At 46.5% G+C, this 13,495-nt stretch overlaps 1 protein-coding gene across 4 annotated transcripts in view; it reads right to left on the reverse strand.

Moving 5' to 3' along the window:
* Positions 1-13,495, reverse strand: part of LOC132817039 (protein mono-ADP-ribosyltransferase PARP14-like) — an 87,572-nt gene that overhangs the window by 46,653 nt on the left and 27,424 nt on the right. For 3 of the 4 annotated variants that reach the window (XM_060827081.1, XM_060827084.1, XM_060827080.1), the window contains 3 exons: positions 8,504-8,552; positions 7,740-7,874; positions 2,815-2,877 (listed from right to left, as the gene is read on the reverse strand). In XM_060827081.1, the coding sequence (XP_060683064.1) occupies positions 2,815-2,877; positions 7,740-7,874; positions 8,504-8,552 (247 nt within the window). The remainder of the gene's footprint in view (positions 1-2,814; positions 2,878-7,739; positions 7,875-8,503; positions 8,553-13,495) is intronic. The other variant, XM_060827082.1, reaches the window with a different exon arrangement.

A 13,495-nucleotide genomic window follows, 5' to 3' on the forward strand; every position in this document is an offset into this window, starting at 1 on the left:
GTGATCGACGATGCCCTCCACCGCATCTCCTCCACTTCCCGCTCCTCCGCCCTTGAGCCCCGCCCCCCCAACCGCCACCAGGACAGAACCCACTGGTTCTCACCTACCACCCCACCAACCTCCGCATACAACGTATCATCCGCCGCCATTTCCGCCACCTCCAAACGGACCCCACCACCAAGGATATATTTCCCTCCCCTCCCCTATCAGCGTTCCGCAAGGACCACTCCCTTCGTGACTCCCTCGTCAGATCCACACCCCCCACCAACCCAACCTCCACCCCCGGCACCTTCCCCTGCAACCGCAGGAAATGTAAAACTTGCGCCCACACCTCCACACTCACTTCCCTCCAAGGCCCCAAGGGATCCTTCCATATCCGCCACAAGTTCACCTGTACCTCCACACACATCATCTATTGCATCCGCTGCACCCGATGTGGCCTCCTCTATATTGGGGAGACAGGCCGCTTACTTGCGGAACGCTTCAGAGAACACCTCCGGGCCGCCCGAACCAACCAACCCAATCACCCCGTGGCTCAACACTTTAACTCTCCCTCCCACTCCACCGAGGACATGCAGGTCCTTGGACTCCTCCACCGGCAGAACACAACTACACGACGGCTGGAGGAGGAGCGCCTCATCTTCCGCCTGGGAACCCTCCAACCACAAAGTATGAATTCAGATTTCTCCAGTTTCCTCATTTCCCCTCCCCCCACCTTGTCTCAGTCGGTTCCCTCAACTCAGCACCGCCCTCCTAACCTGCAATCCTCTTCCTGACCTCTCCGCCCCCACCCCACTCCGGCCTATCACCCTCACCTTGACCTCCTTCCACCTATCCCACCTCCATCGCCCCTCCCCCTAGTCCCTCCTCCCTACTTTTTATCTTAGCCTGCTTGGCTCTCTCTCTTATTCCTGATGAAGGGCTTATGCTCGAAACGTCGAATTCTCTATTCCTGAGATGCTGCCTGGCCTGCTGTGCTTTGACCAGCAACACATTTGCAGCTGTGATCTCCAGCATCTGCAGACCTCATTTATCACTAGTTGGCCAGCAATTATTGCCCTTCCCTAGCTTTCTTGAACTGAATGGCTTGTTAGGGCATGTCAGAAGGCAGCTGAGAGTCATTACTGTGGGTCTGAGTCACACGAAGGTCAGAGGATGGCAGATTTCCATCCCTGAAGGACATTAGTGAGCCAGATGGGTTTTTCTGACAATCAACAATGATTTCATGGTCATCAGATTCTTAACTGCAAATGTGTTGCTGGTCAAAGCACAGCAGGCCAGGCAGCATCTCAGGAATAGAGAATTCGACGTTTCAAGCATAAGCCCTGATTCTTAACTCCAGATTTTTAAAAACTGAAATCAAATTCCACCATCCGCCGCACAAGGATTCAAACTAGGGTCTCCAGAACATTAGCTGAATTTCTGAATTTCTGGTCTAAAGATAATACCAGTAGGCCATTGGCTCCTCCCATCTGTCATTCTGGCAGGCCTTACAGCCTGGAGGGAAATACATATGCTGCCATTTTTAGCCTTCTCTCTGACATTCTGTTCCCACAAGCAACTCTGACAAGTGCTATGTAGCACTGTTGCATTGTTGATTCTCTCTCTCCATTGGATGCATCCAATGTAGGTATTGCTGGTAAAAGGCACACAACTTACACAACATCTTTCCTATCCTCCTGCATATCTCAGTGGCATAGACTGTGGCCAGAATCTCTATTCACAAGTAGAGTCACAGTTGCATGTTATGTTGACATGTTGGATGCTCACAATATTTGTAACTGGTAGTTGTTAATCCTTGAATCATCTTCCTGGGAGATATTGCCTCCTAGATAGGGGAAGTGGTTGACATTGTTGATGTTCTGTTATCCAATCTTAAAGCTTGTTTCGGTAAGTGACACTATTTATGATAAAGCTGCCTCTATGTTCTAATTTGGTCTGAAAGTGTGTGGTAGAATTATGTTAATAACATTTTGAAATTACATGAATAAATTGAGAAAATCTAACAGTGAACTAGAGATAAGAAATGGGTTTCTTGTTGTATTGGATAATGCTACCTCAGATCAACTCGTGCTTCAGTTCAGAGGAAACTTAAACTTGATAATGGAAGCGGATTATTTTTGTTGGGGGGCATGAAAAAGTCAGAATTGTAACAAGATATATGGTAGTTCTCAAGCTTAAAATTGAAAGCTAGGGTAGCAAATGAAATTGCAAGGTGTTGAAAGCACTTAAGAGGTCAGACAACATTTGTGTAGAATTGGTTAACATTCCAAGTTCTGAAAAAAATTAACCTTGGTTTCTTTTCTCTCTGTGTCGATGCTGGCTTAGTCAGGGGTGAAAGGTTATCAGGGTAGGTGGACAATGAGGTAATCAGATGACCTGTGACCTTAGTAAATGGGGAAATAGGCTGAAGTGGCCAGTAGCCGAATCCTGCTCCTAACCTATATCCTTTTGTTTTTGTGTGTTCATTACTCAATAAGGCACTGCAGTGGTTGTAGAAGCCAAAGATGCAACATCTTTCAAGTTGTTTATCTACTGACCTTTATCCAATTTACCTTTATCTACTGACCCAGAAAACGACCAATCTTATCTATTCTGAGTGCTCAAACCATGTTGCTATATCTGCATGATCAATATTACCGAAAGAAGCATATTGCTCTATCAGTCTCAATATAAGAATGATTTATGATTATTGAAGATCATTAATAATTTGAAAATAATCAATTCTCTAGCACACAGATGATTTTTTAAAAGTATTGTACTTTTTTTCTATATTACATATAAAACACACATACATATATATTTATAACTTACCCAGTTTCTTACATTCATCTACAACAGTACTGCCAGCTTTTGCAAGTATTGCCCCAGAGACACCTAAAACAAAAACAAACACAGTAATGTTGTGGACATCAAGCTCATTTTTAATTTGGACAAGATTTCTGCCCACCCATGTCAATCCTCAGGGCATGCAGCCTTTTCACTTCTGCACCAATTTAACACGTTGTTAAAGTAAAGAAATGAAAGCAATTTACAGAAAGTGAAATGGTTTAAGTTGAAAGCCCCACTAAGTTTCTACTTTCAGTTTAAACCATCAGAGTGGAAGTTAGATTTTCCCCAGATGTAGGAACTTTCTCAAAACAAGAAATAGGGAATAGAAAAGGCCATTTGCAAAAGATATCTCTTATTATCCAGTTTGTAATGGTATCCTTAGGAACACTTGTTATATGTCCCGAGATAAGGAGGAAATATGCTAGATAAGGCAATAATAGATGCGGCTTATCATCACATTTAAAGGCAAAAGTAGAGGTAATAAATAGCCAGGGATTATTTTCAAACAACTCCATTCAAAACATTGCCTATTATTCTGTTGATGAATTTTACTATATTTGACTTAAGTAACATGTACGGTTAGTAAACCCTCCTCTCTCTATTTAATTTCTAAGTTCTGTCATTTTTCATAAGTGCAGTGGCAATAATTGACAAATTAAGCCCATTAATATATACCAGCAAACGGACATTCCCTTTACCTCAAAATAGCAATTGCCATCATTATTAAGTTTCCTGCAGACAACCACAAGTTCTACTGAAATAATCCTATTTTTCCCATTAAGCACTGACAAGGAGACATCTGAAAATGGGTAAATAAATTATCAATTCATTTTCTTGCAACCAAAAAACACATTGCTGTCTACAAGTCACAACCCTGAAGTACTGTTGACATTGTAAAGTTGTAATTTTAAAATATATTTTTTAAATATGGGAAGGCGATGGCCAATTGGTATTATTGCTAGACTATTAATCCAGAATCCATGTATCATCCTCCCTCAGTTGATGAATCAATACTCTTCCATGTTGAACAACATTTAGAGAAAGCACTGAGGATGACAAGGGCATAAAATGTACTCTGAGTTTCAATGTCCACCACCAAGAGTAGCTCAGCAGCAGTACTACTGATCAAGCTGATTGGGTCCGAAAGGACATATCTGCTATTCTGTGTCTGCAGCAGGTGCTGCGGGAACCAACAAGAGGTTAAAACATACATGATCTCATCCTTACCTATCTACCAGCTGGAGATGCATCTGTCCATGACTATGTCGATAAGATCGACAACCGCACAGTTCTCATGGAAACTAAGTCTCACTTTCACATTGAGAATCATTTCCATGGTGTTGTGTGACACTATCACCCTGCTAAATGCAACAGACTTCAAACCGATCTAGCAACTGAAGACTGGGCAGCCATGGAGCACTGTGGGCCATCAACACCAACAGAATTGTATTCCTGCACAATCTGTAACCTCATGGCTTGGTATATTCACCACTCAACCATTACCATTGAGCCAGGGGATCAACTCTGGTTCGATGGAGAGCCCAGGGAGTATCCGTGGAGCAGCATCAGGCACTTCTGAAGGAAAGGTGTCAACCTGGCGAAGCAACCATACAGGACTACCTGCATGCCAAACTGCATAAGCAGCAAGTGATAGACAAAGCTAAGCGATCCCACAACTAACGGATCAGATCTAAGCTCTGCAGTCCTGCCCCATCCATCTATGAATGGTGATGAATGATTAAACAACTCACTGGAGGAAGGGGTCTCACAAATATCCCCATCCTCAATGATGGAAGAGCCCAGCATATCAAGGCAAAAGATAAGGCTGAAACTTTCGCAGCAATCTTCAGTCAGAAGTGCCAAGTGGATGATCCATCTTGACCTCTTCCAGTGGTCCCTCACAGATATCAGTCTTCAGCCAATTTGATTCACTCCACCTGGTATCAAGGAATGGTTGGAGGCACTGGATACTGCAAAGGCTATGGGCTCTGGCATCTTTCCGGCAATAATACTGAAGACTTATGCTCCAGAACTTTGTGTGCCCCTAGACAAACTGTTCTAGTACAGTTACAACACTGACATCTACCTGACACTGTGGAAAATTGCCCAAGTATGCTCTGTACATAAAAAGCAGGATAAATCTAACCCAGCCAATTACCACCCCATCAGTCTACTGTTGATCATCAGTAAACTGATGGAAGGTTACATCAACAGTGCTATTAAGTAGCACCTGCTCAGCAATAACCTGCTCAATGACACCCAATTTGGGTTCTGCAAGGGCCACTCAGCTCCTGACCTCATTACAACCTTGGTTCAAACATGGACAAAAGAGCTGAATTCCAGAGGTGAGGTGAGAGTGACAGCCCATGACTTCAAGGCTGCATTCGACCAAGTGTAACATTAAGGAGGCCTAGCAAAACTGGAAGCAATGGGTATCAGGAGGCAAACTTTCTGGTGGTTAGCGTCATACCTGACAGGTAGGAAGATGGTCATGGTTATTGGAGGTCAGTCATCTCAGCTTCAGGACATCTCTGCAGGAGTTCTCCAGGGTAGTGTCTTAGGCCTAACCATTTTCAGCTGCTTCATTAATGACCTTCCCTCCATTATAAGGTCAGAAGTGGGATGTTCGCTGAGGATTGCACAATGTTCAGCACCATTCGTGACTTCTCATATTGAAGCAGCCCCTGACCACTTCCATTGAGAAAGACAAGGGCAGCAGATATAGGGGAAAGCCACAAGCTTGAAGTTCCCTTTCAATACACTACCATCTGGACTTAGATATATATCGCTATTCCTTCACTGTCGCTACGTCAAAGTCCTGGAATTTCTTCCCGAATAGCATTGTGGATCAACCCACAGCATGTGAACTTCAGCAGTTCATGAAGGCAGCTCACCGCCATCTTCTCAAGGGCAGCTAGGGACGGGCAAAAATTGCTGGCCAGTCAGCGATGTCCACATCCCACAAAATGAATTTTAAAAAAAGGTGCTGGTAAATCCAAAATTGGTTGTGGATGCAGTTTTAATTTGATTTATTGAGTCATAGAGTCACTGGGCAGAAATGGACGCTACAGTCCAACTCATCCACGCCAACCAGACATCCCGATCTGACCCAGTCCTATTTGACAGCACTTGGCCCATATCCCTCTAAATTCTTTCTATTCATTCATGAAACCAAACTGTTCATGGAAGCTGTTGAAAGCGTGGCACTAGAAAAGCGCTGCAGGTCAGGCAGCATCTGAGGAGCAGGAATGAGGCTTGCAGGTCGAGGCTGATGGATAAGTGGGAGGGGTTTGGGGTTGGGGAGAGGTAGCTGGGAAAGCGAAAGGTGGATGAAGGTGATAGGTCAGAGGGGGCAGTGATGGACGGGTCTGGAGGGCGGTGCCGAGTTGGAGGCTTAGGACTAGATAATGTGGAGGAGGGAAATGAGGAAGCTGTTGAAATCCACATTTATCCCACATGGTTGCAGGGTCCCAAGGCGGAATATGAAGTGTTCCTCCTCCAGGCATCAGGTGGTAATGGTTTGGTGTTTAAGGAGGCCCAGGACTTCTATGTCCTTGGTGGAGTGGGATTTGAAATGTTCAGCCACGGGGTGGTGAGGTTGGTGGGTGCGAGTGTTCCAGAGATGTTCTCTGAAATGAGCTGCAATAAGGTGTCCTGTCTCCCCAATGTAGAGGAGACCACACCTTCATGGAAGCTTTCAGTTTCACATATGCTTGGGCATTCCTGAATGAAAAATAACTCACCTGATCTATTTTGTTTACAGACTTGTTTGACAAGTTCAAAGATTTTACAAAATGCTAATCTAACAGAACTTGCTCGCAGTTAGGAGACAGAGGGTGGTGGTGGAGGGTTGCTTTTCAGACTGGAGCCCTCTGACAGTGGTGTCCCAGAAGAATCAGTGCTGGGTCCACTGTGTTTTGTCATTTATATCAATGATATGGATGGGAACATAGGTGGTATAGTCAGTAAGTTTGCAGATGACACCAAATTTGGAGGTGTAGTGGACAGCGAAGAAGGTTACATCAGAGTACAATGGGATCTTGATCAGATGGGCTAATGGGCCTAAGAGTGGCAGATGGAGTTTAATTTAGATTAATGTAAGGTGCTACATTTTGGAAAGGCAAATCAGAGCAGGACTTATACACTGAATGGTAAGGTCCGAGTGAGTGTTGCTGAACAAAGAGACCTTGGAGTGCAGACTCACAGCTCCTTGAAAATGGAGTTGCAAGTAGATAGGTTAGTGAAGAAGGTGTTTGGTAAGTATTCCTTTATTGGACAGAGCATTGCGTATAGGGTTTGAGAGGTCATGTTGCAGCTGAAGAGGATATTAGTTAAGACACTTTTGGAATATTGTTGTGCAATTCTGGTCTCCCTCCTGTTGGAAGGATATTGTGAAACATGAAAGGGGGTTGCCAGGGTTGGAGGATTTGAGCTGCAGGGAGAGGCTGAATAGGCTGGGGCTGCTTTCCTTGGAGCATCGGAAGCTGAGGGTTGACCTTATAGAGGTTTATAAAATTATCAGGGGCATGGATAGAGTAAATAGATAAGGTCTTTTCCCTGGGGTCGGGGATTCCAGAACTGGTGGCCATAGGTTTTCGGTGAGAGAGGAAAGATAGAAAAGGGACCTAAGGAGCAAGTTTTTCATGCAGATGGTGGTGTATGTATGGAATGAGCTGCCAGAGAAAGTGGTGGAGACTGGTGCAATCACAATATTTACAAGGCATCTGGATGGGTATATGAATAGGAAGAGTTTAGAGGGATATGGGCCAAGTTCTGGCAAATGGGACGAGATTAGGTTGGGATATCTGGTGGGCATTGATGAGTTGGACCGAAGGGTCTGTTTCCATGCTGTACATCTCTATCACTCTAAGACCTAAGGCATAAAATAGAAATGGATATGTACTTACCAGAATTGAGATTTAATGTTGTATTTGTAGAATTCACTATTGCTTTCACACTCTCATTGGTTATGTCTCCTTTCTTCACTTCCACAAAAACATTGTGGATTTTCAGCTGTGTAGGCAACAGACCACCCCTTTGACCTGGAGAGTAACAAAAAGATTTGCTTTTACTCAGTATTATAAATACTGTCAGTTCATGTGCAACAAATATCATAACGTACAATGAAACCTAGTCTATTAAACACTTGTCCAACTTCCAAAATGGTGCCATGCACCAAAGAAAGATGGCACAATAATTTATCATGCTTTATCTACATGACATACTTAACATAAAAACTGCTGGTTATTTTACATCTACATTAATCACAAATTATTGTTTATACATTACCAGTATTGCGTTAAAGCATGGTCCTGGAATTTGGAGTTGGAACTATTGTGTACTTTAGTTACTTGCAAAAGTGAATGCACTTTATAACAATCATGTGAAAAAATGCAGCTTGAGAATGGTCTGCAGTGTTCCTCTCCTGGAGACTAGCACATGTCCATTGTTGTGGAAGGAACTTAAGAATGATATGTGTGATATGTAAAAATATATGCAGCTCAGCTGTCAGTGAGTATATCCACCTACCTATTTAAATGAACATCATTTATGAAACTGTTGAATACCAAGTTTCCATTTTACTTCTTTATTGAATTAACTGAAGTTAAGTACAGATTTACTGTAAGAACAAGGAAGACCTTTTAATGGTAACAATGGGAGTTACTGTTACCTTGTGTAGTGACACTACCTTGTGGGTCCGTAGTCATCTGTGCTGTGTCCTGAAACGTTAAAATTTGAAAAGAGATAAAAATTGGTTAATTTATTAAGAAAACTGAAACCTTTAAAACATCCTACTCCATAACATTGAGCAAATTCACTACTACATTTCAACTAATACAATTATTTTGTTTGATAAGTCAGGACTTCCAAAACAGGCTGAAAATTGTTTGATTCTGGATTAGTGGTGGTAGAAGAGCACAGCAGTTCAGGCAGCATCCAAAGTGCAGCGAAATCGATGTTTCGGGAAAAAGCCCTTCATCAGGAATAAAGGCAGTGAGCCTGGAGCGTGGAGTGATAAGCTAGAGGACGGTGGGAGTGGGGAGAAAGTAACATAGAGTACAATGGGTGAGTGGGGGAGGGGATGAAGGTGATATGTTAGGGAGGAGAGGGTGGAGTGGATAGGTGGAAAAGGAGACAGGTAGGTCGGACAAGTCATGGGGACAGTGCTGAGCTGGAGGTTAGGAACTAGGGTGAGGTGGGGGAAGGGGAAATGAGGAAACTGTTGAAGTCCACATTGATGCCCTGGGGTTGAAGTGTTCCGAGGCGGAAGATGAAGCGTTCTTCCTCCAGGCGTCTGGTGGTGAGGAAGCGGTGGTGAAGGAGGCCCAGGACCTCCATGTCCTCGGCAGAGTGGGAGGGGGAGTTGAAATGCCATGGGGCAGTGTGGTTGATTGGTACGGGTGTCCTGGAGATGTTCCCTAAAGCGCTCTGCTAGGAGGCGCCCAGTCTCCCCAATGTAGAGGAGACTGCATCGGGAGCAACGGATACAATAAATGATGTTGGTGAATGTGCAGGTAAAACTTTGATGGATGTGGAAGGCTCCTTTAGGGCCTTGGATAGAGGTGAGGGAGGAGGTGTGGGCGCAGGTTTTACAGTTCCTGCGGTGGCAGGGGAAAGTGCCAGGATGGGAGGGTGGGTTGTAGGGGGGCGTGGACCTGACCAGGTAGTCAAGGAGGGAACGGTCTTTGCGGAAGGCGGAAAGGGGTGGGGAGGGAAATATATCCCTGGTGGTGGGGCCTTTTTGGAGGTGGCGGAAATGTCAGCGAATGGTTTGGTTTATGTGAAGGTTTGTAGGGTGGAAGGTGAGCACCAGGGGTGTTCTGTCCTTGTTACGGTTGGAGGGATGTGGACGAGATGCGTTGGAGGGCATCTTTAACCATGTGGGAAGGGAAATTTGACATTAACAAACAACTTCTTGACGTGAGAAAGTATCTACTTCAGGTTTGCACTCTCACTGTGAGAAATGTTTATTTGTTCAAATTTTTGAATTATTTTGATTCAGTTGAAATCAGACATGACAAACAAAATAGGTTTGGTGCTTTCCATTATACAAATGATGTTTCATTCTTTGACTCTCACTCTCTAACTAATCATAACTATACACAGTAGATTAAATAAAATTTGTAGTCTGGGTGAGTGGAGACATAACAAATTATCTGAGTTTCTTATACTACTCGTTAAATCTGAAAATATCTATCACTCATGGTGGTCACGATTCTAAACATTTGGCATGTAGAAATTGCCTTCTGTTTAATTTATGTTTGAGGCTGCTGTATTTATTTTCTGATGATGAATGAAATGTCAGGATGCATTTACATAAAATATATATCACTTCTCGGAAAAAGCGACACTTTGTAACTCTGATGCAACAATTACACTGTAAATGTGAATTTACTGCAGCGCAAAGATCTAAACTGACAGTGCAACAAAGTGACAGTTTCCTGCAGGTGAAAGCATCACCGTAGATTATCCCAGAGTCAGGGCAGATATGTTTCTCAACCTCATTCTCCTGTCTTCTCCCCATCCCTCTTGATCCTCACACCAATCAAGAACCTATCTTTCTCTGTCTTGATGGATAGTGTGTTTATGTCTGAAACTACAGGCTTAAATGTAATCAAAGACCATTTCTGACTTAGGATGCATGATTTAGATGAAAGCTTTAACATCAAATAAGCAATAGCAAATATCTAAATAGGAAATTCAAATTCATGAATGAGATAAATTGACAATTAAGAATCGGGGGAATAGAGCACACAAATTTACTTAATTTACAAGTTCAGTATGATCTAATTGAATACTGGAGAATGTGTCCTGCTGCTGCTCCCATTACTTCTCTTCTTAGATACTCTGATGAAATGAGGTATTTAAGACTCATTTACTTCTCTCTAAAAAGGCTGTTAAGGAATGTGAGGTCCAAATGGGTGGCACAGTGGCTCAGTGATTATGGCACGGTGGCTCAGTGGTTAGCACTGCTGCCTCACAACACAGTTCCCCAGGTTCCATTCCAGCCTCAGGCAACTGTCTGCATGGAGTTTGCACATTCTTCCTGTGTCTGTGTGGGTTTCCTCCCACAGTTCAAAGATGTGCAAGTTAGGTGGATTAGCCATGGGAAATGTAGGGGCGTGTGTCTGGATGGGATGCTCTTCAAAAGGTTGGTGTGGACTCGATGGGCCAAATTACATGCTTCCCCTATAGAGATTCTATGTATTATGGAATCCCTACATTGTGGAAACAGGCCCTTTGGCCCAACAAGTCGACACCAATCTTGTGAAGAGTTACCCATCCAGACCCATTCCCCTACCATATTATCCTATCTTTACCCCTGACTAATGCACCTAACCTACACATCTCTGAACACTTTGGACAATCGGACGCCATTACACATGTGGCCTCCACAGCGCCCGCGGCACCAAAGGCCGCCGCCGACCGTGACGTCACTTCCGCCCCCACCGACCTCGGAGCCCCCGCGATCGCCGCCCCTACAACTGCCCCGGTGACCACCACACACACAACCGCTTCCACAATCGCCGACGGACCCGCGACCCACGCGGCCACCGGGAATGACCACCACTCCTCCGTCGCCGCAACCATTTCCGCCCCTCCGGTTGCCGTCGACGCAGCCACTTCCGCCCCCACTGACATCACTAACCTGCAGGAGCACAAATCCTCAGGTTTCCCCGCCCCCACGCCGTCTTTCGTCACTACGCATAACCCCGCCCATAACCCCGCCCCCACGCCATCTCCCGTCGCTTCACGTAACCCCGCCCCCACGCTTATTTCCGTCACGACGCATGACCCCGCCCCCACGTCGAGCAACGTCACCACGTCTAACTCCGCCCCTACTTCGATCTCTGTCCCCGCCCCTAACCCCGCCCCCAGCTCCAGCTCCAGCTCCAGTCCCACACCAGGTCCTAGCTCCCAGCCCTGCCGGATTTTCACCATCCCTCCAGATCTCCCCCTCTCTGAGGATGAGAGATCAGTCCTCAGCAGGGGCCTCACCTTCGTTCCCCTACGCCCTCGGATTAATGAGTTCAACACGCGGCGAGATATTGAACAATTCTTCCGCCGCCTTCGCCTCCGTGCCTACTTTCACAACCAAGACTCCCGCCCACCCTCTGACGACCCCTTCTCCCGCCTCCAACACACCCCATCCACCTGGACACCCCGTGCAGGCCTCCTACCCGCCCTCGACCTCTTTATAGCCAACTGCCGCCGTGACATCAACCGACTCAACCTGTCCACCCCTCTCACCCACTCCAACCTCTCACCCTCAGAACGTGCAGCCCTCCACTCCCTCCGCTCCAATCCCAACCTCACCATCAAACCCGCAGACAAGGGAGGCGCGGTGGTAGTTTGGCGCACTGACCTGTACACCGCTGAAGCCAAACGCCAGCTCGCGGACGCCTCCTCTTATCGCCCCCTTGACCACGACCCCACCTCCCACCACCAAACCATCATCTCCCAGACCATCCAGGACCTCATCACCTCAGGGGATCTCCCATCCACCGCCTCCAACCTCATAGTCCCACAACCCCGCACCGCCCGTTTCTACCTCCTGCCCAAAATCCACAAACCTGCCTGCCCCGGCCGACCCATTGTCTCAGCCTGCTCCTGCCCCACCGAACTCATCTCCCAATACCTCGACACGGTCCTGTCCCCTTTAGTCCAAGAACTCCCCACCTACGTTCGGGACACCACCCACGCCCTCCACCTCCTCCAGGATTTTCGCTTCCCCGGTCCCCAACGCCTTATTTTCACTATGGACATCCAGTCCCTGTACACCTCCATCCCCCATCACGAAGGACTCAAAGCCCTCCGCTTCTTCCTTTCCCGCCGCACTAACCAGTACCCTTCCACTGACACCCTCCTTCGACTGACTGAACTGGTCCTCACCCTGAATAACTTCTCTTTTCAATCCTCCCACTTCCTCCAAACTAAAGGAGTTGCCATGGGCACCCGCATGGGCCCCAGCTATGCCTGCCTCTTCGTAGGATATGTGGAACAGTCCATCTTCCGCAACTACACTGGCACCACCCCCCACCTTTTCCTCCGCTACATCGATGACTGTATCGGCGCTGCCTCGTGCTCCCACGAGGAGGTTGAACAGTTCATCAACTTTACTAACACCTTCCATCCCGACCTGAAATTCACCTGGACTGTCTCAGACTCCTCCCTCCCCTTCCTAGACCTTTCCATTTCTATCTCGGGCGACCGACTCAACACAGACATCTATTATAAACCGACTGACTCCCACAGCTACCTGGACTACACCTCCTCCCACCCTGCCCCCTGTAAAATCGCCATCCCATATTCCCAATTCCTTCGTCTCCGCCGCATCTGCTCCCAGGAGGACCAATTCCAACACCGCACAACCCAGATGGCCTCCTTCTTCAAGGACCGCAGATTCCCCCCAGACGTGATCGACGATGCCCTCCACCGCATCTCCTCCACTTCCCGCTCCTCCGCCCTTGAGCCCCGCTCCTCCAACCGCCACCAAGACAGAACCCCACTGGTTCTCACCTACCACCCCACCAACCTGCGCATACAACGTATTATCCGCCGCCATTTCCGCCACCTCCAAACGGACCCCACCACCAAGGATATATTTCCCTCCCCTCCCCTATCAGCGTTCCGCAAGGACCACTCCCTTCGTGACTCCCTT

The sequence above is a fragment of the Hemiscyllium ocellatum genome, chromosome 7 (assembly GCF_020745735.1).
Source record: "Hemiscyllium ocellatum isolate sHemOce1 chromosome 7, sHemOce1.pat.X.cur, whole genome shotgun sequence".
Taxonomy (NCBI): domain Eukaryota; kingdom Metazoa; phylum Chordata; class Chondrichthyes; order Orectolobiformes; family Hemiscylliidae; genus Hemiscyllium; species Hemiscyllium ocellatum.